The sequence below is a fragment of the Columba livia genome, chromosome 9, assembly GCF_036013475.1.
Source record: "Columba livia isolate bColLiv1 breed racing homer chromosome 9, bColLiv1.pat.W.v2, whole genome shotgun sequence".
Lineage (NCBI taxonomy): Eukaryota > Metazoa > Chordata > Aves > Columbiformes > Columbidae > Columba > Columba livia.
Genome location: NC_088610.1, coordinates 17,151,478 through 17,176,950, shown reverse-complemented (window position 1 = coordinate 17,176,950; position 25,473 = coordinate 17,151,478). Strand labels below are relative to the sequence as shown.

General features: G+C 37.4%; 1 protein-coding gene across 9 annotated transcripts in view; it reads left to right on the top strand.

Moving 5' to 3' along the window:
- RHBDD1 (rhomboid domain containing 1) overlaps window positions 1-25,190 on the top strand; it is a 30,830-nt gene extending 5,640 nt beyond the window's left edge. For 5 of the 9 annotated variants that reach the window (XM_065074035.1, XM_065074034.1, XM_021292097.2 and 2 more), the window contains 7 exons: window positions 2,157-2,675; window positions 4,158-4,290; window positions 4,757-4,845; window positions 6,467-6,517; window positions 10,462-10,581; window positions 21,202-21,281; window positions 22,746-25,190. In XM_065074035.1, the coding sequence (XP_064930107.1) occupies window positions 2,243-2,675; window positions 4,158-4,290; window positions 4,757-4,845; window positions 6,467-6,517; window positions 10,462-10,581; window positions 21,202-21,281; window positions 22,746-22,829 (990 nt within the window). In that variant the 5' untranslated portion in view covers window positions 2,157-2,242 and the 3' untranslated portion in view covers window positions 22,830-25,190. The remainder of the gene's footprint in view (window positions 1-2,156; window positions 2,676-4,157; window positions 4,291-4,756; window positions 4,846-6,466; window positions 6,518-10,461; window positions 10,582-21,201; window positions 21,282-22,745) is intronic. The other 4 variants (XM_065074036.1, XM_065074039.1, XM_065074038.1 and 1 more) reach the window with 1 other exon arrangement.
- Window positions 25,191-25,473: the final 283 nt, after the last annotated feature.

The window sequence follows — 25,473 nt, the reverse complement described above, 5'->3', positions numbered from 1 at the left end:
GTTACAAGGTTATGGTACAGATGTGCTGTATGAGGGTTTCTTTTCCTAGGTACATGTGTCTTAAAAATATGTAAATTTGGTATCAAAAGGAGGGGTGGGGGGAGAACCTTAAAAAGTAAGACATTTGGCAATTTGAAAATTGTGGTATGGCAAGATTTTGGAGTTTCCACATAACTTGGGTTTAAATTATAGTGACTTTTAAATTCTAACAGTTTTATGTCACCTGTTCTGTGGTGGGGAGAAAATTTAGCAGTGTCAGTGGTATGAGAAAAGTCAGAGGTTTGGGCAGATGCACATAGGAACAGTTTAGGGATGTACCTGGGATTGGAGCATGTACTGTGGAAAGAGAGATTGACATTGACTAAACATTTGGTTATCTAAGTACTTTTTTTAACATTGACATGAAAAAAGTCAAAGGCTGACTATGCTAATTACCATCTGCAACAATCAATTTACACTTTAAGAGGTCGTAGCTCATTTGAGTTTTGTAGGGACTACAGCTGTGGTCTCTAGTTAAATTGTGAGGATTAGAAACTGTTTTTTAACTGTAGTTAGAGTTACATGTTCAAGAAGCCTGATATAAAGTGTGTTTCTGCTATTTACACCCTGTTTTGGGCAAGACTTAGACATTATCTTTCATCTTTGAGATTAGACTATGGGAAAAAATACAGTGAACTTTCGTTTAATGCTTCAAATACATTTACTTGCTTTCTATTCTGCTACAGTTGTCTTGAGGATTCTGGCATGGCGTGTTGTGGGGTTTTTTTGTGGTGTTTTTGTTTGTTTTTTCTTCCTTGGAGTGCTATAATAACCATAAATGCATTTTAGAGATAAATTCAGAGACTACAATAACTTAATTTGATTAATTAATCAGTGCCACTTCTTGTGATGTGTGTGAGGAGGTATGTGTTCCTTTCACTTACACCAGGTAGAGGAGGCAGTCTGGCCCTTAGATTGTGTTCTTTAATTTCAACCCTGTGCAGGTTTCATAGTTCTTTTTGCCATTGTAGTAAGGTGTTTGCAGGCATACCAGTGGTCTGTAGAAATGTGCAGTTTGGTAAGTCCTAATAGACATAATGTGAAATGTTAAACTTCACATCTTGAGCTGTTGTCCTTTTCTCTTTACAAAGGTGTAATTTTTTTTCTACTGTCTTCCAAAAGTATTAGATTGTTGCTTGCTTGTCTATTAAAATGTTTACAGAGGAAGCATTTGATGTGATGATTGGAAAGGAATTTAAACTAAATAAAAAGTATATTAGCAACTAATTCTAACAATTTTATAATATAATGGAGAAGGTGATGAATAGGGTGTTGAGATGTGGGAGAGGGTCCAGAGGAGCCACAGAAGTGATCAGAGGCTGGAACAGCTCTGCTGGGAGGACAGGCTGAGAGGGTTGGGGTGTTCAGCCTGGAGAAGAGAAGGCTCCAGGGAGACCTTATTGTGGCCTTTCCATACTTAGGAGGGGCAGGTAAGAAAAATGGGGACAGACTCTTAAGCAGGGCCTGTTGTTACAGGACAAGGGATAATGGTTTTAAATTAAAGGAGGGGAGATTCAGGCCAAACATGAGGAAGAAGTTTTTTTACAATGAGGGTGACTTCTAGTCACTAGTAAAGCACTTAAAAGCTTGCATGTAGGAGTTCTTAGGTGTGTCTCTGTTACTTTTTGAAATTGTAACTTAATTGTCATTCTTGGCTTGTGTTGAATATTTGTGAAAGATGGAAGGATGATCTTGAAAAACATTATACATGTAGTAATGATGTGACGCATGAAAACTGAGATTCTAGGGAAGAACTTTTAACTGGTTTCCTTCCTAAAATTTTAGTAATTGTTAGTGAATTAGGATATTAATAACATGCCTAGAACACCCAGGATTTTAACAGATGAAGTAAAGCCTGTCCAGGGACATGAAAGAGAGGTTGCAGACTTCTTTTTCTCACAGTGCTTGTCCAGTTTATCGTTTATCTGTATAAGTCCCTTTTATTTGTGATTTATGCTAGTTTAAAATTATGGTTCTTCCCCTCACCCTGAATTTTTGTTCTGATAAAAAAAAAAAGTCTCAGTTGATTAGCTTGAAGAATTTGCTTAAAAAGCAGTGATGAGCTTGAAAACACACATGTATATGTATAATAATGCAGCTATCTTTTTTTCTTTCAGAGTGTCCAAGGCTCGTATGGTTTTGAATTTGAACAGAAGATTAGAAATCTGAATAATCTTCACGTTTCTTTGATTAAGAAGTAACAATGCAACGAAGGCAGGGAAGAGTCAGTGCTGGACTACTTTTGCTGCTTTATCAAATTTCTCAAGTTGGACTCCAGAACATTCCCTCTGTTACCCTTGGGGTACTTGCACTGAATATTTTTCTCTTTCTGAATCCTGTGAGACCTCTGCATGAAGTGTGTATCAGTGTCAATGAAGGCTTCTACAAGAGGAACTGGCAGCGTTTATTGCTTTCTCCTGTCCACCATGCAGATGACTGGCATTTATACTATAACATGGTTTCCATGCTTTGGAAGGGGATAATGCTGGAAAAAAAGCTTAAGAGCGTATGGTTTGCGTACATAATTGCAGTATTTTCAGTGCTCATTGGGGTTGTTTATATGATGTTGGAATTCGTGCTTGTGGAAATCCTGGATGATCCTTCGTATGAAATGAATTGTGCTGTAGGTTTTTCAGGTAAGGCACATACTTAGTCCAATTTATATATGTAAAATTAATATTTAAAGTTAGTATATGGCAATATTTGTTGAATGCAGAAAATGGAGATATGTATATCCATAGGCATGTGTGTTAGTGTTGTGTCAGTGATTTTATTTTTTTGATTTAAAGCATGTACTCTGGTTATGACCATTGTGGTTGATTTCATGTTCTTGTGACCAGCAGTCTTTACCTAAGAACATGAAAAATATGATTATCCCAGTACAATCATGTTTTGTGTTTAATGTCACTGACTATTTGAAGTCTAAAGCTTTTAATTTTCCAATGTCAATAATGCTCATTAGGTGAGTTATTGAAAATCCTATCACTTTACTATGAATGTTTCTGAACATCTTTTCTGGTAACAGCTGTGCACTTTACAATTCTTATCTTCAAATTACAAATTATTCATGCTTGCCTTTGGAGTGACTCCAATAGATTTGCTTCTTCTAGAAACATCTAAGCACCTGATTTTGGTCATCTTCCAGTAATGGTCTTGTGTTTTCATTCAGGAGATCAAAGTTGTGAGTGAATGAACTCCTGTTTAGAAAAGACACCTGTAGTTAGTGGAGCAGTAGCGCCACTTCCCATGCCTTATGGCAAAAGGGACCAAGTGACTGAGCAGCAGTGGTACCAGCAGGCAGGGCGAGCACTGGTGACAGGCTAGAGGGGGTCCCCATGTCATTCCTTGCAAGAGATTCATGCCAGCCATGCTATCATTTTTTTACGTATATCTGTATTGATGTTCAACTCTGCTATCTTTTCCATGTCAAATCTTTTACTTGTGCATTTTTCCAGATTTTTTTTTTTTCCAAACAACTGTGTGAGCTTTCTCTTGAAAGGAACATTTTAAAAAACATTTTGGAAGTTACAGTAAATCATGTGAATTCATTCTGTCACATTGGCTATTGCTTGCATGATGAATCAGTTGCAATTGGATGAATCAGTCAGTTGGAAATGGATGATTATTTATTGTCATTAAAAGTGATTTATCTACTTTTTTTTCAGAACAAAGTGATTCTGGAGTATATGTAAGATGACTTCCATTAATTCAGAATTTGAGCTTGCTATTGAGCTTCACATGCATCTGTTTGTCTTGTTTTTAGTAATGGCTTTTCTCAGCTCATGAAACCTTTTAGTTCTATAATTTTGTCAATTACTTCAATTAGAATTCCCATTTAAAAATTGTTTGTATTGTTTTGAATACCAAAATAGCTACAGTGAGTAAGCATCTGAAAAAGCAACTTGTGTTATACATATATGTAATTTTTAATTCTTCTCTTTTTTAAATAAGTTACTGAAAATTGTCACTGAAAAAACGTCTTAGAACTGTTGTTCCAGCATGCTTTGTGGTGCTGTGAAACTGCATGGTACTTCCATTTCAGTAGTTACATGATTTGCATTTCTTTATTATTTAGGCACAAGTACTTCTCTCTTTATGTGATTTCTTCTTGTTTGCAGGAGTCTTGTTTGCTTTGAAAGTTCTCAACAACCATTACAATCCAGGAAGAGTCAGCAGTGTCCTTGGTTTGCCGATAGCCAGTAAATATGCTTGTTGGGTGGAACTGGTGGCTATTCATTTCATCTCTCCAGGGTGAGTGCATTTAATATTTCAAAGTTAGGCGAAGGGCTATCTTGAAGTAGTTTGAAATTTATAAGGAAGTATGTGTAGCGTTAGCTGGCATCCAAATTGAGTGTTGAGGTTACAGTCTGTTTTCTTCCTTAATATCCTCTATTTTGACCACATTTCAAAATGTAAAAAAAAGCCCTGAAATACTGTGCCCAGAAGATATGGTTAAGTATTTGAGGGAAGCTAACAAAAGTTGATGGGCAAGGAAAAGGGACATGTGATTTCAGCAAAGGAACTGAACATACACTGTAGTGCCGAGGGCCTCATTAGCAAAAGAGCATTCCACTGTTTGCTCGCTATTTCTGTCTACTGATAGTGCAGTAGAAAGTAGGTTTTTATGCTTTCACTTGAAACTAAATTATTTTGGTAGACCCTACCTAGACATTTCAGTGTAATTCTGTGGGTTTACAAGACTTTTCTTTTTTCATAGGACTTCTTTTGCTGGGCATCTGGCAGGGATTCTTGTTGGATTGATGTACACTATGGGCCCTCTGAAAAAGATCATGCGAGCCTGTGCAGGTACATAATTTTGTCCAATTTGTCAAATCTGTGTAAGAGACGCTTTTAGCTGCAAAATTCAGTAGGTCTTGCATATAGACATTCGAGTCATTCCTGCAAGCTTTTGGGCAGTTAAAGATATGCTGATTATTAAAGTGAAAGCAGAAGAAAAAGATCAACTCTTTTTTAATTAAACATGGATGGTAAGAACCAGTTAATGTGTCTTTCAGATATTTTTACTTAGAAGTACCTTTTACCCTTCTTTTTAAATGCTTAGAGAAAATGTTTCACATAAGATGTCAATGAAAACGTCACTTTAAATGAAGCGTGATGAAGCCACTATATTGATTTCTTCTACTTGGGTCCATTTTAGTGGAAGTCCCTACAATTTGAAAAAGGTTCTGGGATGCCTGAGAAATTTTTATTGAAATTCTGAAGCTTTCCAACAATGTATTACTACAGCTTTTCGTATTGTAGTTATACTTCTTTTTAAAAAAATATTTTATCTTTAGACATCTTTAATCTAACAATTGTTTTAAATATAGCCCTGCAATTTTTTTACATGAACACTCCCATAAGTTTCAATGTTTTAATTGGAAGTCTAAGCCATCTCATGACAGCTGTGCTGGGGTTGGTTCTCAGAATATTTGGTTTTTGTGTCTCACTACTTAATATGTTGAGTACTTTATTCATGACTATGCCATCAAGTTGACCACGGATATGAGGTTTGTGTAGTGGGAAATAATTTGTTTAGATGTATCTGCTTTTCACAGGAGGTTTTATCACAGTTTGGTGATAGTCTGTAAGTTGTGTGTTAAGCAGTTTTATGTGGAAAAATAGAAATCAAAGCATCAGATTTCCTACCCCACTGGTGTGAACATACGTAAGGTATCATGTTAGATGTTAATGTTGCATGTTTTTGTGTCCTGGGGGCGCTCTGATGGCTTTTAGGACAGTCAGGCATCAGAGCACACTGCCTAGGGAGGTTCTGCAGTCCCCAGCCTTGGATGTTTTCAAGATGTGACAAGATAAAGCCCTGACTGAGTAACCTGGTCTGATCTCATAGCAAACCCTGCTCTGAATGGGAGTTGGGCTTGGGACCTCCTGAGGTTCCTTCCAAACTGAATCATCCCGGGATTTTATGATAAAACCCTTGGTACTGTTAGTGAAATGTGCTGTGGAGATCCTGCTGCTGTGAAGGTGGTTGTGTGACTAGGACCTGGAGGACTGTTCCAGTACACAGGTCATCTTTTCCTCCTGTGTAGCACAGCAGAAACAGTGCAGTGTTATTCCAGTCCTCAGTCTTCTGTGTACTCACCCATTTTTACCAAGGTATGGTCTCAGTGCAGAAATTATTCATATATGTTCTGGAGAACATTTGTTAGGTTGGTTTGCGTTTTTCTAGTCTACGTGGATATGTTGCTTAAACACGGCACACTACTATAAAAGCTTACTACTAAAAGCTTACTAATACTATATTCTCTCACTGCCAAACAATTCATAGATACACGTGGTTTAATATTTGTATCTTAAGTAACAGACTCTGAAAGAAAGAGTGCTTTAAATTTGATTTTTGTATTTTATGAAGAAAGATAATGTGATTGTTTTATTCTACTAGTACCTGTGGTGTTCTTATATTTAGGTGGGATTTCTTCATTCGCTGACCCTGCCAGGCCAAGGGACTACTATTCAGGTAAGTACTCTCACCCACTTAGCTGAAAACTTTTTCCAGCTTTAAAAATAGGGACATCATTTTTACTAATGATTGAAAAGCTACAGAGGAGCTTGTTAAATGGAAACATATGTAATATACAAACTATTCTGCACATACGTGTATTTGCTAAACTTATTACTTTTCTGGCCATGTATCACCTTTCCTTTTTAGGGAACTGTATTTTGTACAAGAGGCTTTAAACCGCAAATTAAGGTCATGACTTTATAAAATGCTACCCTGGGGAAATACCATCCCTTTTGCAGAAGGTGTATTGGGGGGAAGTTGTGTCCATTGAAAGCAGCCCTTTGAACCTTGGTAAATCTGCTCTGATGTGTCAAATTTATCTGTTCCATTCTGGGGTGGTGGTTTTTTTTCCCCCTCCTCTGACAAGGAACTTCTTCCTTTGAACACTTTCTGTAAATCAAGTAATTTACACATAAAAAGCCCACCCCTCACGGGAAAAAATTCAGGCCATCTTCACAGTATATAGATGGATAGTTGGAATACTGGCATGCTTTGAATGTACCATGTTTGATTCACTTCTCATGCAGAAAATTGAGTCATTGTATGTGGAGTGTGTAGAATAATAGGTCTGAGAGGGAGGGTGAGAAGAGGAGGCAGCTGTGAGAAGGGCTGCGTGTTGGATCAAAGCTAAGGGATGCCTGCTGTATCTTATTTCCTACAGTGATTTATAGTCTCTCCTAGGCAGCTGCTGTAAGAACAGGATAAATATATATAGCGATAACTTCCTCAGATATCTGCCAGTGTGCAGTGACTTGTGGCTTAGATGTGTACTCAGCAGAAAGTTTTATGAGGGAATTTTGCCTTTAATAGCCCATGATAATTCTTCTTCCATGAATTTGTCAAAAGCATTTTGAATCAGCATGAACTCTTTTAACACCTACAACATCACGGAAGAATTTCACAGTTTACATCCTGGTGTAGAATCTGTCATTTTTATTTGTTTTGAACCTGCTAGCCACTAATTTCATTTGATGCACATTAATTCTTGCCTGTGAAGGGAAACTAAATCTTCATTCTTTACGTACTTCATATTCTTTATGGTTTTATAGATGTCAGTCCTATATTCACCATACTCATCTTTTCTCTCGTGTTGCAAAGTTGTAGTCTATATGGTTGCATATATGAAAACAATTTCATACCTTTGATCATTCTCACTGTTGTCTGATATTTAGTCATGCAGAGTTTTTTATTTTTGATAGTAATCAGTGAGATGTACTTACGTGAGCCACAGTGAGCCACGGTTAGTCTTGGGCAGTCCCCGAAGTGGCCAGGCTGTGGCGGTGAGTCCTTGTGGACAGAAAGGAGATAAAGGAGAGTCTTAACCTTAATTATTCTGTCTTCCAAACTTGGATTTAGATGTAGCTACGTATTATTTTTTTACACTGAATTAATTTCTCCAAAATGACGTACAACTGCAATTAAAATATATGTATATTTATTACGTTCATTCCCTGTGTCTATACTTTCTAATTGTCTTTCATCCTATTTGCTGAATTCTTTATGAAGGATTTAACCTTTTGCTTGATGTATGAGATATGTAATAAATTTGGCCATTTGTGATTTAAGAAAACTTTTTATAGTGTCATAGGTTAATGATGCATATACAGTACATCCTTACCTTGATTAATTTTTCATTTTCTGGTATTGCTGATTTATTACTGTCTTAAAATACCAATTTATATAGAAAAATAGGTGAAGTTATTATCAGAACAGATTTTAAGAAACAGTACAAGGGAACAGCTTTAGAAGAAAAAATATTTGAAGTGTAATTTTAACACATTTAGTGTTTAGTAACTGAATTAGTTTTTCTCTAAATGCAGTGCATGAATAAAGTATTAGGACATTTATTTTGATTAGTAGGAACACCTTGAACATGTCGATGTTACTGAACTGTTTATTCGTAAAATAAAGATTATGGCGTTCTGAGCACTTATAACTTGATGACAATGTGAAACATCAAACAAACAAAAATTTACAGTCATAGAACAAACTTAAAATACAACATCCTTTTTATTTCATCAGATAATGACAGGCTTATAGTACCAGAAGTTTTATAGTCTTCCTACATGTAGTTTTGACGCCTCCAGAAAATAGACTTACAGCTGAGGAAATGTTCGTTCAGATTAATGTAATGCAAAGGGGAATGAGGGAAAACATGAAGATTGCTTCCAAAGTGTACATATGTATATATAACAGCTAAATGGCAGCCCGCAGTCAGTTTTATTTTTCTGCAGAGTCACGTCTCTTAAGTGTAGCCAGTATGACTTAAAGACTTTTAACGTTTGGTGTAAAGATGACTGTAATTCATACAGATTAAAAAGTAAAAATAATCTCTTCTAAGCAGAAGAATTGCTGATCATTTGAGAAATGGTGGAATTTCAGGTTACTGGAGGATAATACAGAGTGTTCACTGCAGATACATGAAAATTCTCCCAATGTCAGTGGTATGTTCCAAAAATGAAAAATTTGCACACAGATGGAATTACTTTTTTCCCCTCTATACGTGTATATAATGTATATATGTATACATGCATCTGTGTGCACTTACTCATGCATATAAAGTACATGTAGGTATATTTGCATGGTACACACAGAGGAATAGATGTGTTCCTGTATAGAATAGTGTGTAGTTACTCTTAAATTTTCCCTGCCTTTCCTGTATAACTTTAAGATAGGATATTGCTATTTTCATTTCTCCTAAAGTTCTAGAGCTTGGGATTTTTTTCTTTAACACAGTATTATTTTTTAAAAAATAAAGTATTTATATGTCCTCGCTTCGTAATTTGTGCTTGTTACTAATCGCACAAACTTCACAAGAAGGTTATATATGGAATCCATATAACTAATTAGATAACTTGAGACTGTCATTGATGCTAATAATCTGAAGATAAAGGGAAATGGTGTGCTGTATTTGTTTCCTACAAAAATATTTCTAATTGTATTTGTGTAATATTTTGTATTAGTTGGAAGAAACTGGCTACATTTGGTCCTTCAAAATCCCCTGTCCAGCTGTCTGGAAGAGAAATTAAAATATCACCCAGAGCTTTGTATTTTGAAGATGCAAAAATAGAATAGAAAATTGGGAGTTTTCTCCTTATTTTTCTCTGTTTAGATTTTTCTGTGCTCAGGCAAGATCACGTTGTGTTTAAAAGAAGAGATTCTCATTCTCCAAGTATTGTTTTTTCTTTTAAATCCCATGTGTTTGGGTGGATGATGGTTTGTTTGTGCTTGGCTTTGACCGACTTTGCAAATGGTCAGAAATTCTTGGTTGTCAGCGGCGCAGGCAGCACACAGTGATTGTGACATTAGGTGTGATTTGTTTGGGGTTTTTTCTGAGCAGATGTAGCTGTGCAATAGCACAATATTAGCTGGATATTACTGCAAAAATTTGCCAGAACCTTTTCCTAGGCATTTCTAGGTCCAAACATTACTTGCATTTATGATGACATTGGCGTGTGTTATTTATGGACACTGGGCGGGGAAAAAAGCCTGAAACCTACCTGTTTTGTTGTTGCTGTTCTAGTGACATTAACAAGTTGCCCAAGTATTGACAATTAAATGTTAAAAGGAGCTGGTGAAAAGTGTCTTTCAATTTCTATGTGAAACTTCTTAATAGTTGCAATTCTATGACACTTCTAACAATTATAAAAATCTGAGATGTTTGATCCATGTTTTTTTGTTTGTTTGGGTTTTTTCTTCTCTCCTGTTATCGTAGTCTGACTTTGTAAGTTAGAAATTGATTAATGGCATATATTACATAAATAATCGAATCCTAATAATGTTTTCTTTCCCAAATTAAAATATTTTGCGGAAGAAAGGTAGTGTAAAGATAATATCTGATTTTACACTCTTACTGAGCAGCAGCAGTTTATTCTCTTTGTTTTGTATTCCATTTACAGAGTATTATGGCTATCCAGGCTATCAGTACAGCACACCACGGAGCTATTATGATTATACAGGTGGGCTTTCTGAAGAAGAACAGCTTGAAAGGGCAGTGCTGAACAGTCTTAATGAAAGAGGTAGGAATTTTATTGCATTTTGTATTTTAAGTGATAATTCATACTGAGAAAGGGAGTGGGGGTGAGCAAAGGGAAGATGTATTGCTCATTATTTTCAGTAGTTTGGAAGTGTCTTTGGAAAGAGATGGAAGTTCTCTGGTAGCATTTTCAGACAATGCAGTGTGGGGATGTGGTATCATTTTTTTGGTGTAATTGCATTTATTCATAATTGCTTACTGTTTGGTTACCTTGTTACTACTATAGCAAAAGTAAAATAAAAACACCTGAAGTAAACTCAGTTGCTGTGCCAAAAATACCTTACAATACTCTAAAAAATAGTATGAAGTGGTATAATAGAATAAATTATGTTGTCAGTGTTGAAACTTTCTGTGTGTATATTTTTGCTTTTTATACAAACTTAATTGACAAGCAATGTACTATTCACGTTGTCTGCCTTAAAGGAAGCCTATATTACAGTTAGCTGAAAGACCGAAAAAAAGATAGAAATGTTTAGAAATAAAAATGGTGTTTGTTTTCAACTGAAATTTATTATTTAAATTGGTATAAAAGACATTAATTAGATATATTATCTATCTTTTTGTAACGCAAGTGAAATCAAGAGGGAAATAATACTGTGTTTAATTTATTTCTCAGAGTATGAAAACTTCAAGGCTTGAGGGCAAATCTGTTTAGTAGTACTGGCAGCACATGATTGGAGCTTCATGTGTACAATTTACATCACACAGTTATGCAAAATTTTTAGATTGAAGTGATAAAATAAAGGGCAGAAGCAAACATAATATCTGTTGTCAGGTATAGAGTTTTTCATATCAAACATTGCATCCGCTTTAATCTGTTACACGTTAATATGGATTCTTCTGGGAATTCAGCCAAAGGCTTTAGGTGCTCCTTAACTTAAGAAATCTGAACGATCTCTTTTAAATTTGATGAAGCTGTAACATTTAATCTTAACAAAAATAATAACCCGACTGAATATCTTATCAATTTCATTTTCCTTGTTCATAATCTTGGTATTCTGTCTTCCTGGGTGCAAGGAAGCATTCATTGGGAAAAAAGATACAGAAGCCTCTACTTGTAACTGCAGCCCTTGAAATGCAAAGCACCATTCACAAATATCCGCTCAGAAAATTAATTTTCACCACTGTGCTATGGCTGTCAGAGAAATACCAGGCAAAATATGAAAATTAGTATCTTGACAAATCTTCATCACTTTTACTTTCACACCTTCTATGATCCTGTTTTTTGTTACATGTGCTATCTGGAAGATGGTTTTAAAAAGGCAGCAGATGAGGCAAGATTGTGATAGGAAAAGGCTGTATTGGGTCTGAGTAGCAAGGTTTTGATAGTGTGGGGTCTACAGAGGTGGCTTCTGTGGGAAGCTGCTGGAAGCTTCCCCTGTGTCTGCTAGAGCCAGAGCCAGCAGCTCCAAGACAAACCTGCTGTTGGCCAAGGCTGAGCCCCTTAGTGACAGTGTTAGTGCCTCTGGGGTAGCATGGTCAAGAAGGGGAAGAAACCCAGGCATCTGCACCCAGAGAGGAGTGAGAACATGTGAGAGCAACAACCCCACAGACACCTAGGTTGGTGAAGAGGGAGGCCAGGAGGTACTTCAGGTACTGGAGCAGAGATTCCCCTGCAGCCCCCGGTGCAGCCCATGGTGAAGCCGGCTGTCCCACTGCACCCATGGAGGTCCACGGTGGAGCAAATCTCTGCCTGCAGCCCAAGGAGGACCCCACGCCAGAGCAGGAGGATGCCTGAAGGAGGCTGTGACCCCATGGGGACAGGAGCCCAGGCTGGAGCAAGTTTGCTGACAGCACTTGTGGCCCTATGGGGACCCAGGCTGGAGCCACCTGTATCTGAAGAGCTGCACCCCATGGGAAGGACTCACAGTGGAGCAGTTTGTGAAGAACTGCAGCCCGTGGGAAGGAGGAGAGCATGAGGAGTCTTCCCCCAAGGAGGAAGGAGCAGTGGAGACAGTGTGTGATGAACTGACCACAGACCCCGTTCCCTGTCCCTCTGAGCTGCTGGTGGGGAGGAGGTAGAGCATTCGCAAGTGAAGTCAAGCCCGGGAAGAAGGGAGGGGTGGGGGAAGGTGTTTTAAGATTTAGTTTTTTTCATTATCCTACTCGGATCTGATTGGTAATAAATTAAATTAATTTTTTCCCCAAGTCAAGCCTGTTTTGCCCGTGATGTTAATTACCAAGTCATCTCCCTGTCCTTATCTCGACCCACAAGAGCCTTTCTTGTATTTTCTCTCCCCCGTCCAGTTGAGGAGGAGAGTGCCAGAGCAGCTTTGCTGGGCACTGGCATCCAGCCACGGTCAACCCACCACAAAGACTTCTCCAGTTTGAAAAATTCATTAACCTTTTTTTTAAAAGCAAATACAACTTTTGCTTTAAGTTTGCATCTCTTGTGACAGTCACCTAGAAGGCAGAAGTGCAGACTTCTAGGGAAACTAGGGGGTTTTAAAATGATTTTTTTAATAGTTATCTTCATTTTTGTGTTGAACTTTGTTCAAGTGTAATTCTGTCTAACCGTCGTTCAACATTGGGAAGCTAGAAACTTAAAAAATTCTACAGCAAGATTATTACTGTAATATATTTGTTCTAGAAAAGTTTGCAGTCTGAGCAGTCCCATTTCATTCAAACTGTACTGAAAACCTTAGAAGATAATGAGAATCTTAGCTTTCTATTTGAATCAATAAAATAGCATTTGGTTGATCTGGTTTGTCAGCAGAAGACAGTGAATTAGTTACTGTTCATGCCGTCTTATGAATTCTTAAAAATTAACATCATATCAATAAGCTGTCTTACCTAAGGACTAGACTTTGGGAAGGAACGGGTCTAAAATGAGCTTTATTGTAAGGAATATTTTTATTTTACTGTCATTTTTGCATGACATTTTACATAGTTTTTAACATTGAGCTTGAGAAAGAAATCATTGAAAGCTGTTAATATTAAGCATGCTGAAAAGTTATCTGAAGAATGAACCATGTTTGTGGGTTTGTTTTTTTCTCGAAATTATAAAGGAAACAGTACAAATAAATGGCAATATCATGATAATATGACTAGATAATATGCACTTTAAGGGCTTTCATGTATCAGTGTGAAATACTTGCAGCTTTCATTTGTAGCCTTAAATAATCTACATCACTATAGCTAAGTATTTTTTATCTGCTGCTTGTTTCTAAAGAAAGGTAAGTATTCAACTATAAGAGGGAATATATTCTTATTTGGAGAACACCCTTTGGAACATGAGAGAAGATTTAAATAGCATCTCTAGGTATATCTCGCTGGTAGATAACTGTAGCATACCAAGTCACGTTTTTAACTTCAGTTTGAGACAACAGCATTTCTTAAGACTATGGTACTGTTTGGTTTTGGTGCTCATTGTAGTTTTTAAGCCTCACAGATAAATGAAGCTGAAAAATGTATCTTTGTATATTGTTTCCAATATAGTTGTGTGTGATCAAATATCTACATAGATCTTGTTTAGAGTGGTTTAATTTTGCGCCTCTTTCTCCTTCCTGCTGGAGCGCTTCAGTTTGGAAAAGCAAGGCTTTAGAGATGATTTCATAAAATAGTTCCTTAAGCAGCCTGCTTAAAAGTTAAGCTTGCCTAAAGGCAGATGCCTTATTTCACAAAGAAAGTAATAAAGAGCATGTAATGGATCATGTTTTAGTTACAGAAAGGATGAGATGAAATTCACTGTGCTAACAAGCAATTAGGATATTCTTCCCTGTCAGTTAGTTTGAAAAATAATTAGCTTGAATGATCACTGTCCTTTGAACACAATACATTTTTCCCTTAAGAATAACATTTGCAGTTGCTTGCAATTACAGGGATGATATGGAGGTAATAACAGGTACCACAATAAAAAATGTAGGGTGCTCTTACCTTATTAATAGTTGTGTTTTTTCTTTTCCATCCATGAGGTTTAAACCATCCACAGTTGCTCCATTCCTTGGACAAAAAAGTGTTGTAGTAATTTTGATATACATATATATATTTTTTTTTCAAATGCAGTTATTAGGGTTTTCAGCTCCCATAATGTACCATCATGGATTTGGAATGTTGATGCATTGTTGTAAGTCACTGTGTTAGTATCCTGCTAAGCTATTACCCGAGTCAGTGTCATAGTACAGACTTTGCTGGTATCAGTTGTTGTCCACAACTGAAAACTAATTTTTGTTAAAACAGAGGTTGAATTTAAGCTCAGTAGTTACTCTTCTATAATCCTGTACATGTGTCATCTAAACCCACCGTACAGGTACTGAATTGCTGCTTATTGTGCATTCAGGCATCCCTGAACTGCCGTTTTAATACTATATCCTGAGCATTTCTTACGTCATAATTATAATAGGTATCTAATGCAACCAAAGAAATTACTAGGCTTGTTTATGGGATTTATTTAAGCATCATGTTTAAGACTGTCAGGACTGTCATAATGATTTAGGTCCATTTACTGAAAGGAAATGTTATTTGTATTCTTTCATTCCCAGTTTTAGATGTGTTGCCTCAAACAAAAATCAGTTCAAACAGTGGTGTTGGTTTTTTTTTTCTCCAAAGCAGTCGGGGTTTTTAAAAAAATTTCATTCCTATTCTCATAATTCTCTCTTGATTACAAGTTGCAATAATTCTTCGTTTAGTTAAGTCAGGAAAATAATTTTGGATTTAAGAGATCAAAGCTTTCGATATTTAAACTATATGATTTCACTGTTACGTTAATATCTATGGCTGCCATTTTTGTTTAATACTAGTATGAGCAACTTTCCTTAATGTAACCCCAGTAATGCCATAGCTCTTATCCGTTGTTTACTTGCTATTGTGCTCAGAAGAAATATCTTGATTAGTGTGGGATGTGGATTGGGATTTTTGTTGTGGTGGGTGTTGGGGTTTTCTGCGAGTTGAACTCTGAAGCGTCTGTGTTTTGATCCTGTCATGGTAGGAATCCCTTGCGAGCTCATGTCTCTGCACAGAGGAATTTTCCTCGTTTTTAAACACATACGTGATAGTCTATAATCTCTGATTAAAGAGAAATACCTGTAAGTCTACTTATAGATATTCCTCTTACATTTTATAATGAAACTCTCTATATGCATTTCCTTAGTTCCAATTTAAAACAAAAAAAAACCTCTTCAGGTTTTTAGATGGCCAAGTATGGGCTAGTCATAGGTACATAGGCAATGTATCAATAGTTATGAAATATCTAGGCGTTTGGCTCACCTTTTCTTTGCATTTTGGAGGGTTCCCATTTTTGTTTTACTGAGTCTGGACTTTTTGCTAGTAGTCTATGGAATTTGCCAAATCCAAATCAGTACATTTTTCATTTCTGTACAGAAAGTGTTTGTGTCTGCTCAGCGTACAGTAGCAGACCACTTGCAATGAGAAACATATCCAGAATTCTATTATAAATGTTCACTGAGCGTTATCCAGAATTCTATTACAAATATTTAATGACTGTATAGCAATATTCTTCCTTCTGTTGCTTCATAAAAATAGTGGCTAATGTAGGATAAATCAGGTTTACTGAAGATTAGAACCAAAAATGTCCTGATTCTCTTGATAATGGCCGTAAAAATAAGATAAAACAAAGCACTACTAAGCCTTTCACCATGAGCTTGTTTCTTAAAATGGAACCACAACCAATTAGCACCTGTGAAATACCATGGTATAAATAATAGTTCTTTAAAGAACTATGCTTAAGCTTTGTGCTTAAAAAAACTGCACTCATGTCTTAAGTTTTGAGCATTTTAGTGAGAGTTTTGTTGTTTGTGGTGTTTGATCGGTTTACTTTATTTTTTTTTAAAGCAATGCTAACTTGGCTCAGATACTAAAGTGCAGATAATAGTTTAGGACTAATTGTGCTTGGTTCAAGAAGATACATGGGGTACTTGATCATTGTGCTTAACTTTTAAATTGCATAAAGACTTTGTAGAATTAGCATAACTGGGGAAATGAGTTTCTCCTTTGTTTCCACTGTCTCTTCCTCTTGTCCTCAGTGCTACACATTTTACGTCATTTCTCCTACCTTTAGGTGTGTTGTTTTTATATGTGAATCAATGCAGACAATTCTAGGAGAGGCACGATCTGCTTTCAGGAATAGTGTGTGGAGAGCATTCCTGCAGATGTCTGAGGAAAAATGTGCTAAGAGAATGCTTTTGATGGACAAATCAACACCAGAAAAATGTTGTGCAAACTGCTAGTTATGGTCTTTAGTAGTTTGAATTTTTTGCCTTTTCTATATTCTGTCCATTACTCAGGAGTTCCCCGTGCATACTTTCTCCTGCCTTTGAAACACTTCCACATACAGAAGAAACTAGTTCAGCAGTTTATTAGTAAATTGGAAGACCTGTGTTCTGTTGAAATATCATTAGCAGAAACTTTTTATTGATCCAATGTACATTTATATAAAAGTTGGTTACGTGGATGGCTGAGACTATGTTCCCGTTTCTCTCATTTGCCTTTCCTGAAGAAGTCCTGTCTGTCACCACAGACAGTATTGCCTGTAGTTTTGGGCTTACTTGGATGCAGTGTTCCCGAGTTACATGTTACAGGGATTAAAAGGCAGATGCTATTAATTTAGAAACAGGGCTTCGTTCCGCATGGGTGATAAAGTGTTTGCACTTCTCTTTTTTTCATAATTTTTCACTTCAGTGATAATATTGAGTAGTTTAGAATGTAATTTCAGACAGAGTTTGACCCCCTTGTACAATGTGTATTTCAAGACTCTTTTGCTCTGTTTTGTCTTGGTATTATTTGCCTCACTCTGATTTGCCCTGGATTGTAGCACTGTGCTGAGGTTACTGTATTCCGTATTTAACATTCGGAAGGTGATGGTTTCTTCTGCAGTGCAGCACATCTGTCATTCCGTCACATGCTTTTTGGAAGCACTGCCTGACGAGTTAACTTCCTTCGATCTTTAGGCAACACGTTGACAGGGACATAGTTGTTCTTGGGTTCTGATTGTTGCTACGAAAGATTTTGATGTAAGAATTTCCATAATGATTAATTTTGTTTGCATTTTAAAAGTATATAGTACTGACACAAAGTATTTATTCAGATTTTCATGCTAAAATGTGTACAGTATGCTGATTTTATTTTTTTTGAGACTTCCTAAATAGGCAAACGTTTTAGAAGGTGCTGCCCATGCAGCTTTCCTTTGGATGGCTTCCTTCTTGCAAAGGTTTCAACTGCCAAAGACAATTAAAATAGGAAGAAAATGCTTTATTAAATAAATAGTTGAATCTTTGGTAGCTAGAGACGTTTTTCTTATATTCACACTACATCCATTATAAAAGCATAGTTTGCCTATGGAGGTGGATGCTGTTCTTGGTATTTTGATCCAAGGTGTAGCGACAGAAATGGGAGTCGTTGACTTCAGTGGTATCTGGATTTTTTTCCCCCCCTCAGTAACTTGAACGTTTTCGTAAAGGAACCAAAGTTGTTCCTTTCCCAGTGGGTTTGGCAGGGTCCCCTTGCTGGAGAACAGGCAGTTGTGCTCACCAGCTGTGGGCATAATCAGAAGCAGCTGTGTGGGGGCTGCGTAACAGGACTTTCTTCCACTGTGGAGAAAGTGGTGGTTGCTGTGGAGCAGCTCCCGTCTGCGTTAGTGTCCCCAGCGTCCAGCGGGCGTTCTCAGTCCTGGCACTGGGAATCAGGCATTGTTCAGAGTTCCTTTGTTGTTGGGCGGCTTTGTTAGGCAAGCAGAAATGCAGTCAAAGACAAACAAAGTGCTTGTTTACCATTTGTAATTATATGTATATTAAAATTCTTATGAACATTAACAAGCTTACTTTGGGGATGCTGCTAGTGGTAAACTAAGGTCAATGAATGTTCCAAATCTTGGATTTACCCATGATTTACTATTTTAACTCTTGTTGTTTTATCGTTGGATTAATTCTATAGACTGAATGTAGTTTATATTTTGTTAATTGGGACTATCTTAAAAATGATGTTCTGAATCTTTCTGAATAAATTTCTAGTAGTTTCAAGAAAACTATATATCTCCATATTATGTCTTATTGGCCAACATTGTGGCTGCATCCTTGTGGTTCTAAGGCCGTCTGTGTCCTGGTTTGCTTCTCTTCTATACTTTGTTTTCTGTCTGGAGTCTCTACCTTGCATTTACATTGGTAATTATTTTGGGCATTACATAGATTCCCTGTTGAAGTCTGCAGCAGTAGGTTTTAGGATAATGCTCTGAAGGAATACATAGGACAATTTTGTCTTTTGTAGTCAATCTAATGTGACTGTGCAATCTTGTAGACAGACAGGAGCAAGCTCAGCTTGCCCTGAAAGCTGGTTGGACATGAGCCAGCTCTGGTCAGCAAAGTCTTAGTTTCATTAGCTCAAGAAGTTCTGCGAACACAGTTACATGTACCAAGCTTAAGTACAGACAGATGTGATCCTTTCTGTGAAGGATTTATTAGACACCAGCCTCGGCTGGGTGGTTCAGATGTGGTTCACAGAGCGCTGCAGGATGGTCCTGAATGTCGGCACTTGTTAAGCCTTTCAGTGGCTCGGCAGAGGATGATGTAGAACCGTTTATATCCTGTAGTATGTGAAGAGGTGTGGCTAGCACCTGCATTTGATGAACCTGACATGACTTAAATCTAATTTCAAATGTGTTTTTTAAAGAGGGAAAAATGGTGATCCAGACCAGCATAACTTGGTACTTTTTGTCTTTATTCATTCAAGTACTTACATAGCTTCAACTTATGTTTAGTCAGTTTTCAAGCAGATTGCTATGACCGATGATACTATAAAGGATGAGTAATAAGTTTAGTTTAGTACTTTTAAAATCAACTTCATGTGAAGCAACATTGGGATGAAAATTAGAATTTAGTTGAAAAAATAAATATCCAGTTAGGTTTCAGGATACCTTTAACACCAGTTTTAAATGGAAAAACAAAGCCAGTTTGCCTTATTTAATAAAGAAGTTACTGTTTGTGTTTAAACAATTTGCCAAAATCATTTGTGATCCTGATGGTATTTGGGTTTTTTGGAGTTACTAGGGCTCACTAGGTAGCACTTTTTTCAGTTATTTGAAGATTAATATAGATTTCATTTTCATTTTCCACTTTATTTCTTTAGATGAACAAGTTAACTGAATAAACCGAAGTGTAAGGTCTCTTGCAGAGCGTGAGCTCAACAGGCAATAATTGATACATTAGGGCAGAAGCTGTTGTCAGATTTGGATGTTGGGATCTGAGCAAGTGGTCTGCACGGCTCTCTGGCTCACCTGCGGCAGTAAGCACATATTTCTTAGTTGTTTTTTTAGTTCAAGGGTTTTTTTAATAGTTTAAGAATACAGAGCTTAACAAGTCCTAAGGATTTCAAACAGGCTCTGTGAAGAGGAAAGGATATTTAAGTTCTGGGTTTAAAAATTGTCATTTCTTAATGGCCCTTCTAACACCAAACCTCAAGAAAGAATACCAGTTTAGTTGTCTTAGGAAACTTGATCAAGAACAAACAAAGGGAACAGTCAAAGGAAAATACAAATCAATATATAACTCTGCAAGAGGAGGAGGGATCGAAGCAGAAAATTAGTGTAACTTCACAATGTAGTATTCACGTCAGAGGGATAAAAGCTGGGAGGAAGTTGACTTACACAAATTTAATGTCTTTGTTCATAGTAAGTTTTGTATCGCAGATAATGGCAGAATGGGCAAGGTCTTCCAAAGAGATCGGGACAGACTAGAGAGCTGGGCAATCACCAGCCTAAGAAACTGAACAGGAGCAAGCGCAGGATTCTCGCCTGGAGATGGGCTGATCCCGGTTACACGGGCAAAGCAGGAGCCAGAGGCTGGAGAGCAGCCCCGCAGAACGAGATCTGGGCTGGGGGCTGAGGCAGCGACTCATGGTCTCTATGCAAGTTACCAGTGTCCTTTTAACAACTTTTTCACTTGAACTAAAGTTCATTATTTTGGTGATACGGATACAGCAAAGATGAGACTTAGAGGCACGATTAAAATAAATTTTAAAATCCTCATGTAGGAAGGGATTAAGAGACCCATATTTAGTCTTAGCCATCTCTTCTTTTAACAAAACAAATTATCAGGCCTTTCGGAGGGCATGGTTTTGTGTGTTTCTCAACTTTATCATCTCTTCTTTTAAAAATGAGAGACACTGTGTCCAAGATTGTCATGTGCTCTTCTAACAATCCAGCTGTATCTGGATTCATTGCATGTTACTTTCATTCTGACTTCACCAGCCACAACTAATTTCCTGCTAATTTGATTATTTTTTCTTTGTCAGCCGTTCCAAAGCACAGCACAGAAACAGTAGTTAGACTGATATTTCTCTTCTTCACCAGTTTGTGTTCAAGTCTGTGGATGAAGGATATCAGCACCAGGAATAATAGCTTGCTTCATATCATGACAAAATTATTTCATGCATGAACATAAACTTGAAGGGCAGTGTTAGAAACAATAGTGTGGGTTATAAAATGTGCTCTGCTTGGAGCTGAGTAGGAAAAAAAATGGACAGTGGTAAGTGCTAAAAGCCAAATCTGTCAGACTGTATAGCATGTCTGCATTTTGTAGAGGGGAAAATGAGGGAATAAAAGCAGATTTGCTGTTTTGTAGCTTTTCTTCAACTGTAGTTCCTCTCTGGCTTCTAGTGCAACACAGAACAGTGGAAAGGCTGCTGGGAGTGTTTCTGTGCCTCAGCTCTTTCTGGAAGCCTCCTGGTCCTTCTAAGGTATGAGAGGAGGAAAAATTGTGTTGCGCTTGCACTTCCTTCCCTTAGGAATCTCTGTACAGCTCAATAGATCAGAATGTAGTTGGTTACACTAACCTTAAGCCTTGACTGCTAGTTGGGTGGAAGGCGTGAAAGAACTACAGCAACCCTGGGCATTTGACTCCAGCTGCTCCCTGCCCTCCAGTTTACTTCTGCCAGTTCCATATGCATCAAAAATAGCTGGTTGGAGGACGCTCCTCTGGGTGCAAAACATTCTCTGTTTTCTCAGCTGAGAGGCACGTGCTCGTTCATAGTGGGGGGGAAATAGTAAAAAAGGAGGAGGATCGGTGTTGTCACCTTCATTTCAGGCTGTCTGTGATTAACCCCATTTCTGGTTTTGCGTGCTGGGTCACCTTTGAGGCAGTGCTTGATATGCCTATGGGGGCTGTACATTCAGACTAATGTACTGTCGTGCTTAACTACACCAAGTATTTTAGGCATGATAAGCATTTTTATTGAACATGTGGATTAAAATGCTTAAGATCATTAAAGCTTTACCTGTATTACACTAATACAGGTTTATTTAAACTAGTTGCAATTACATTGATTTTCTTGTTTTGGTCCAAAGCCCTATAATTGTAAACTTACAGAAAAAATAATCAAAAGCAACCCAACCCAGTGGCACAGAGTGCCAGGGCAGGTGTGGAGGGGCTCAGTCTTCCGCATTCACAGAACACAGTTCTAGTTCACCATAAAATTAACTTTGTGCTGTGTGATGGTTAGAGTTGTGTTCTAACATTTTTGTGCTACATCCTTTGGATTTGTCTATCATCAAATGTTACTGAAGTATTTAAAATACTTCAAATACAATCTTAAAATCCATTACTCTTGAAGTTTTTGCTGACGTGCTGAAAAGATCATGTTCTTTTTTTGCACAGGCATCCAGGTGCTGTTTCAGTTGTAGCAGTGGCCTAACTACCATGTCTGAACACTGGCTTGTACATATTTTGGTTAGATCAAGTGTTACTTCATTAATATTCCTATCATAATTGGAAAAAAAAAAGTGTCAGGGAACTAATTTGGTTCAAAGGATGATCTAAATATATACATATGTTTTGCAGTCTGAGATGCAAAACCAAAAGCTGATTTTGCCAGAAGTAACAACTGAGGACATTTAAATGGTTTAACAATCTGGAGTACAATGTATAAAGTAGGAATCACGAGAAATGTAACCTCCCAGGTTAATTCTTGTTAGATATTTGGGTGTTCTTTTGGTTGTGGTTTGTTCGTTTGGTGGTGGTTGGTTGTTTTTCAGTGGCTTCAAAAGCAGTTGCTGGAAGTTGTGATTGCCCTGGAACCATCAGAATTAAAAACATTCAACTCTTTAGTTTCCTTTTTGCTGTGATCCTTTGGATTACAGGATATACATGCATTTTTCTCATCATGCAGAACAAAGTAACAGCTGTTTTTCTTTGTGTCTTGTAGATTTTGGTGGAGCGACGTATAATAATGAGCGGCGACCCTATGGTTTTTGGTTTCCACCTGAGCGCCGTTCAGAAGAGGAAATAAGAAGGCACAGGCTTCGTAGGTTTGAGAGACGATGAAGTTGGCAGGTGTTGAAGTAAAGTGCTATTCGGAGTTATCAAAATATTTGTAAATATATTTGTAATCTGCAGATTCATTTGTAGTCCCTTTTCCTTTTTTTTTACTGCTAGTTGCAAAACTGCAGAGGGTTTTGTGAATTTGTGCTCCAAGTTGGGACTTGCATAAAAAGTGTGAGATAGGAATCAAAATGTGATCTTTGGCCATCTTAATGCACCTTACCTATGGCAGAAGACTGATGGTTTTACCAAACTGGCTTGGTTTTGGTTTTTCTTAAGTTCTTTTGTGCAGCTTCAAGAACTCCTTGGATTTTTGACTGTGGATATTCTCAGACAACAGGTTTTCTTCATCCCACACAGATGGAAAACAACTTTAAGTTTTCTATAGAATTTTAAACCTATGCAATTTTTCCTTAGAAACTGTGCTCTGTTTATAACCTTCCTTTATCTATGGTGACCAACTGGGTTTGGGGTTGGCATGTGAAATGCCACTTGAAAAGATTGCTTTGATGACAACACCTTGATCAGATGAGTCTAGGCTTAAGCTCTTCCAAACCGTGTGAAAACCAGGTGCAAGTGTCCTTATCCTAAGGAATTATTTAATATGACCTTCAGTGTTGCAGTCTTCCTTAAAACATGCCATTTTCCCTACAGCTTGTATGTGATAAAACCAAGTTGTAACTACTTATGATTTCCTAAAACCTTTCTAATATTTATATTTTAATTCAAAAAATGCTTCCCTTTGTGGAGTTGCAATAACTTGTTAGTTTTGTTGAAAGGGAGGTGGATATGCCATACAAAGAATATATTTATTTAATAACTTATACTTTTTTAAAGCGTCTGTTTCACTTCTTAAGAAGGCTTGGAAATTGTGTTAGGTATATGCTGTTCATGAAACTTTGGAAGTTGTGCTGTTTCTCTGTCAGTGTCTCATTTGACATCCAGTAGCAGCCGGCAGAGCTCGCAGACCTGCGGAGATCTCACCTCGGCACAGGCTGCCTTCAATTCTTCTTTTCTAAAAGGGGTTTCTCTACCCGACTCCGGAACACTTGACAGGAGACCAGAGAGCTCAGCTGTCGCTTTGGGCAGACCCTCCACTGGCCGCTTGTCACCCAGAGGCTGTCCTGCTGGTGGCACATCTGCCTATTCAGTGCCGTTAAATAATGAACCTGAAGGCTTCTAGTTCTGGTATCACTCTGAAAAATTACTCATTGCCCAGGCCCTTTTTCCTCGTAATAGAAGAGATTCTTCTGAAATTTGGGACGCTGTTCCGTAACTTTATCAGTCCTGGAGGGGTGTGATTGCACAAGAATAATTTGATGATTGGCTTTTGGCACAGAACTGTTGGAATCTCCTCAGCACTGATTTAATAGAGCAATAGGATGAGCAATTTAATGGTTTATTTTCAGGTACATGTGGTCACCAGTCTGTGCTTTATGAAGTCAGCTTCTCTACGGAGTTATAGTTTGAATGTAAAAACATAGTCCTGTATTTTTCATATGGAAAAAAGTCCTGAAACTAAGTTTTTGACTATGCTCTTTAAATAGAGAGTGCACCTTCTGGTTGTCACTGATGTAAGCAGGGGAAGCTGTTGTTTGCTGAAAAATGCACGAGCAGTTCTTCCTCTCCTGTGCCAATCGCGCTTTTACCAACCTCCTTACACCTGGTGTTGTTTCTGTGCCAAGAAGCAGCACATGATCGTTACACCAGCTGTGGGGCTCAAGCTTCTGAGTGCCAGAAGACACAGCTGCAGCGTGACTTCGGACACACTCGTTCAGGTAGAGTAAGAACACTGTGAATATTCTGCAAAGTGTTTTCTGGATTCTAAGACACTTTGTACATAAGGAATGCTAATTTTTGTTCTGTTCTTGGTTGTTTTATTCTATTGCTACTGCACACAGAAAACCAGCAGATCATTTTATAGCAGACTACCTTTTCTATGCCCAGTAAAAATAAGTATCAAAAAACTGCATACAGTTTGCATATTTGTCTCAGTGGTTAATAATGATGTGTAAACGAGGAGGAAGTATCATTGTTTCCTCAGACTAATCTTCTAATGCTCTGGTCAAAAGTTTCAGAGTAACTTGCTGTGCCTGTTAAGCTCTGTTGTTTTAATTCTTTAAAACCACTGGATTAGCCACCAGTCGGTTGAAAAATATACTTAAGTAAAAATATAAAAAAAACATTATTACAGTTTTAAAAGCATTTGTTTTTGTAAAGTGAGGTTAGAAATCCTTGCCTTTACATATTCACCAAAAATGTCAGTACTAATTGTTCAGCTTTTTTGTATACAAAATTGAAATAAACATTTTTTTTTTAACCTTTAAAACTGGTTTTCGTTTTAGTAATTAATAAGGCATATATTTTAAATTACTGAGCGGCCACCCTATTGTCAGAAATGAAGACTCATGATACCAAGGGTCTAGATAGATTATGGTGAGACTAATTTTGTTTCTTTTTAATTTAGTGGATGTTTTGGGATTGGATTATTGGAAAGTTCTGGTGCTTGGTAAGTTTATTAACAGAATGATTCCTTAGTAGGATTGTTAAAACTCCATGGGTTCAGGTTTCCGAGCACCGATGGTGGTAGGTGTGAGCTGCAGATGCGTTCC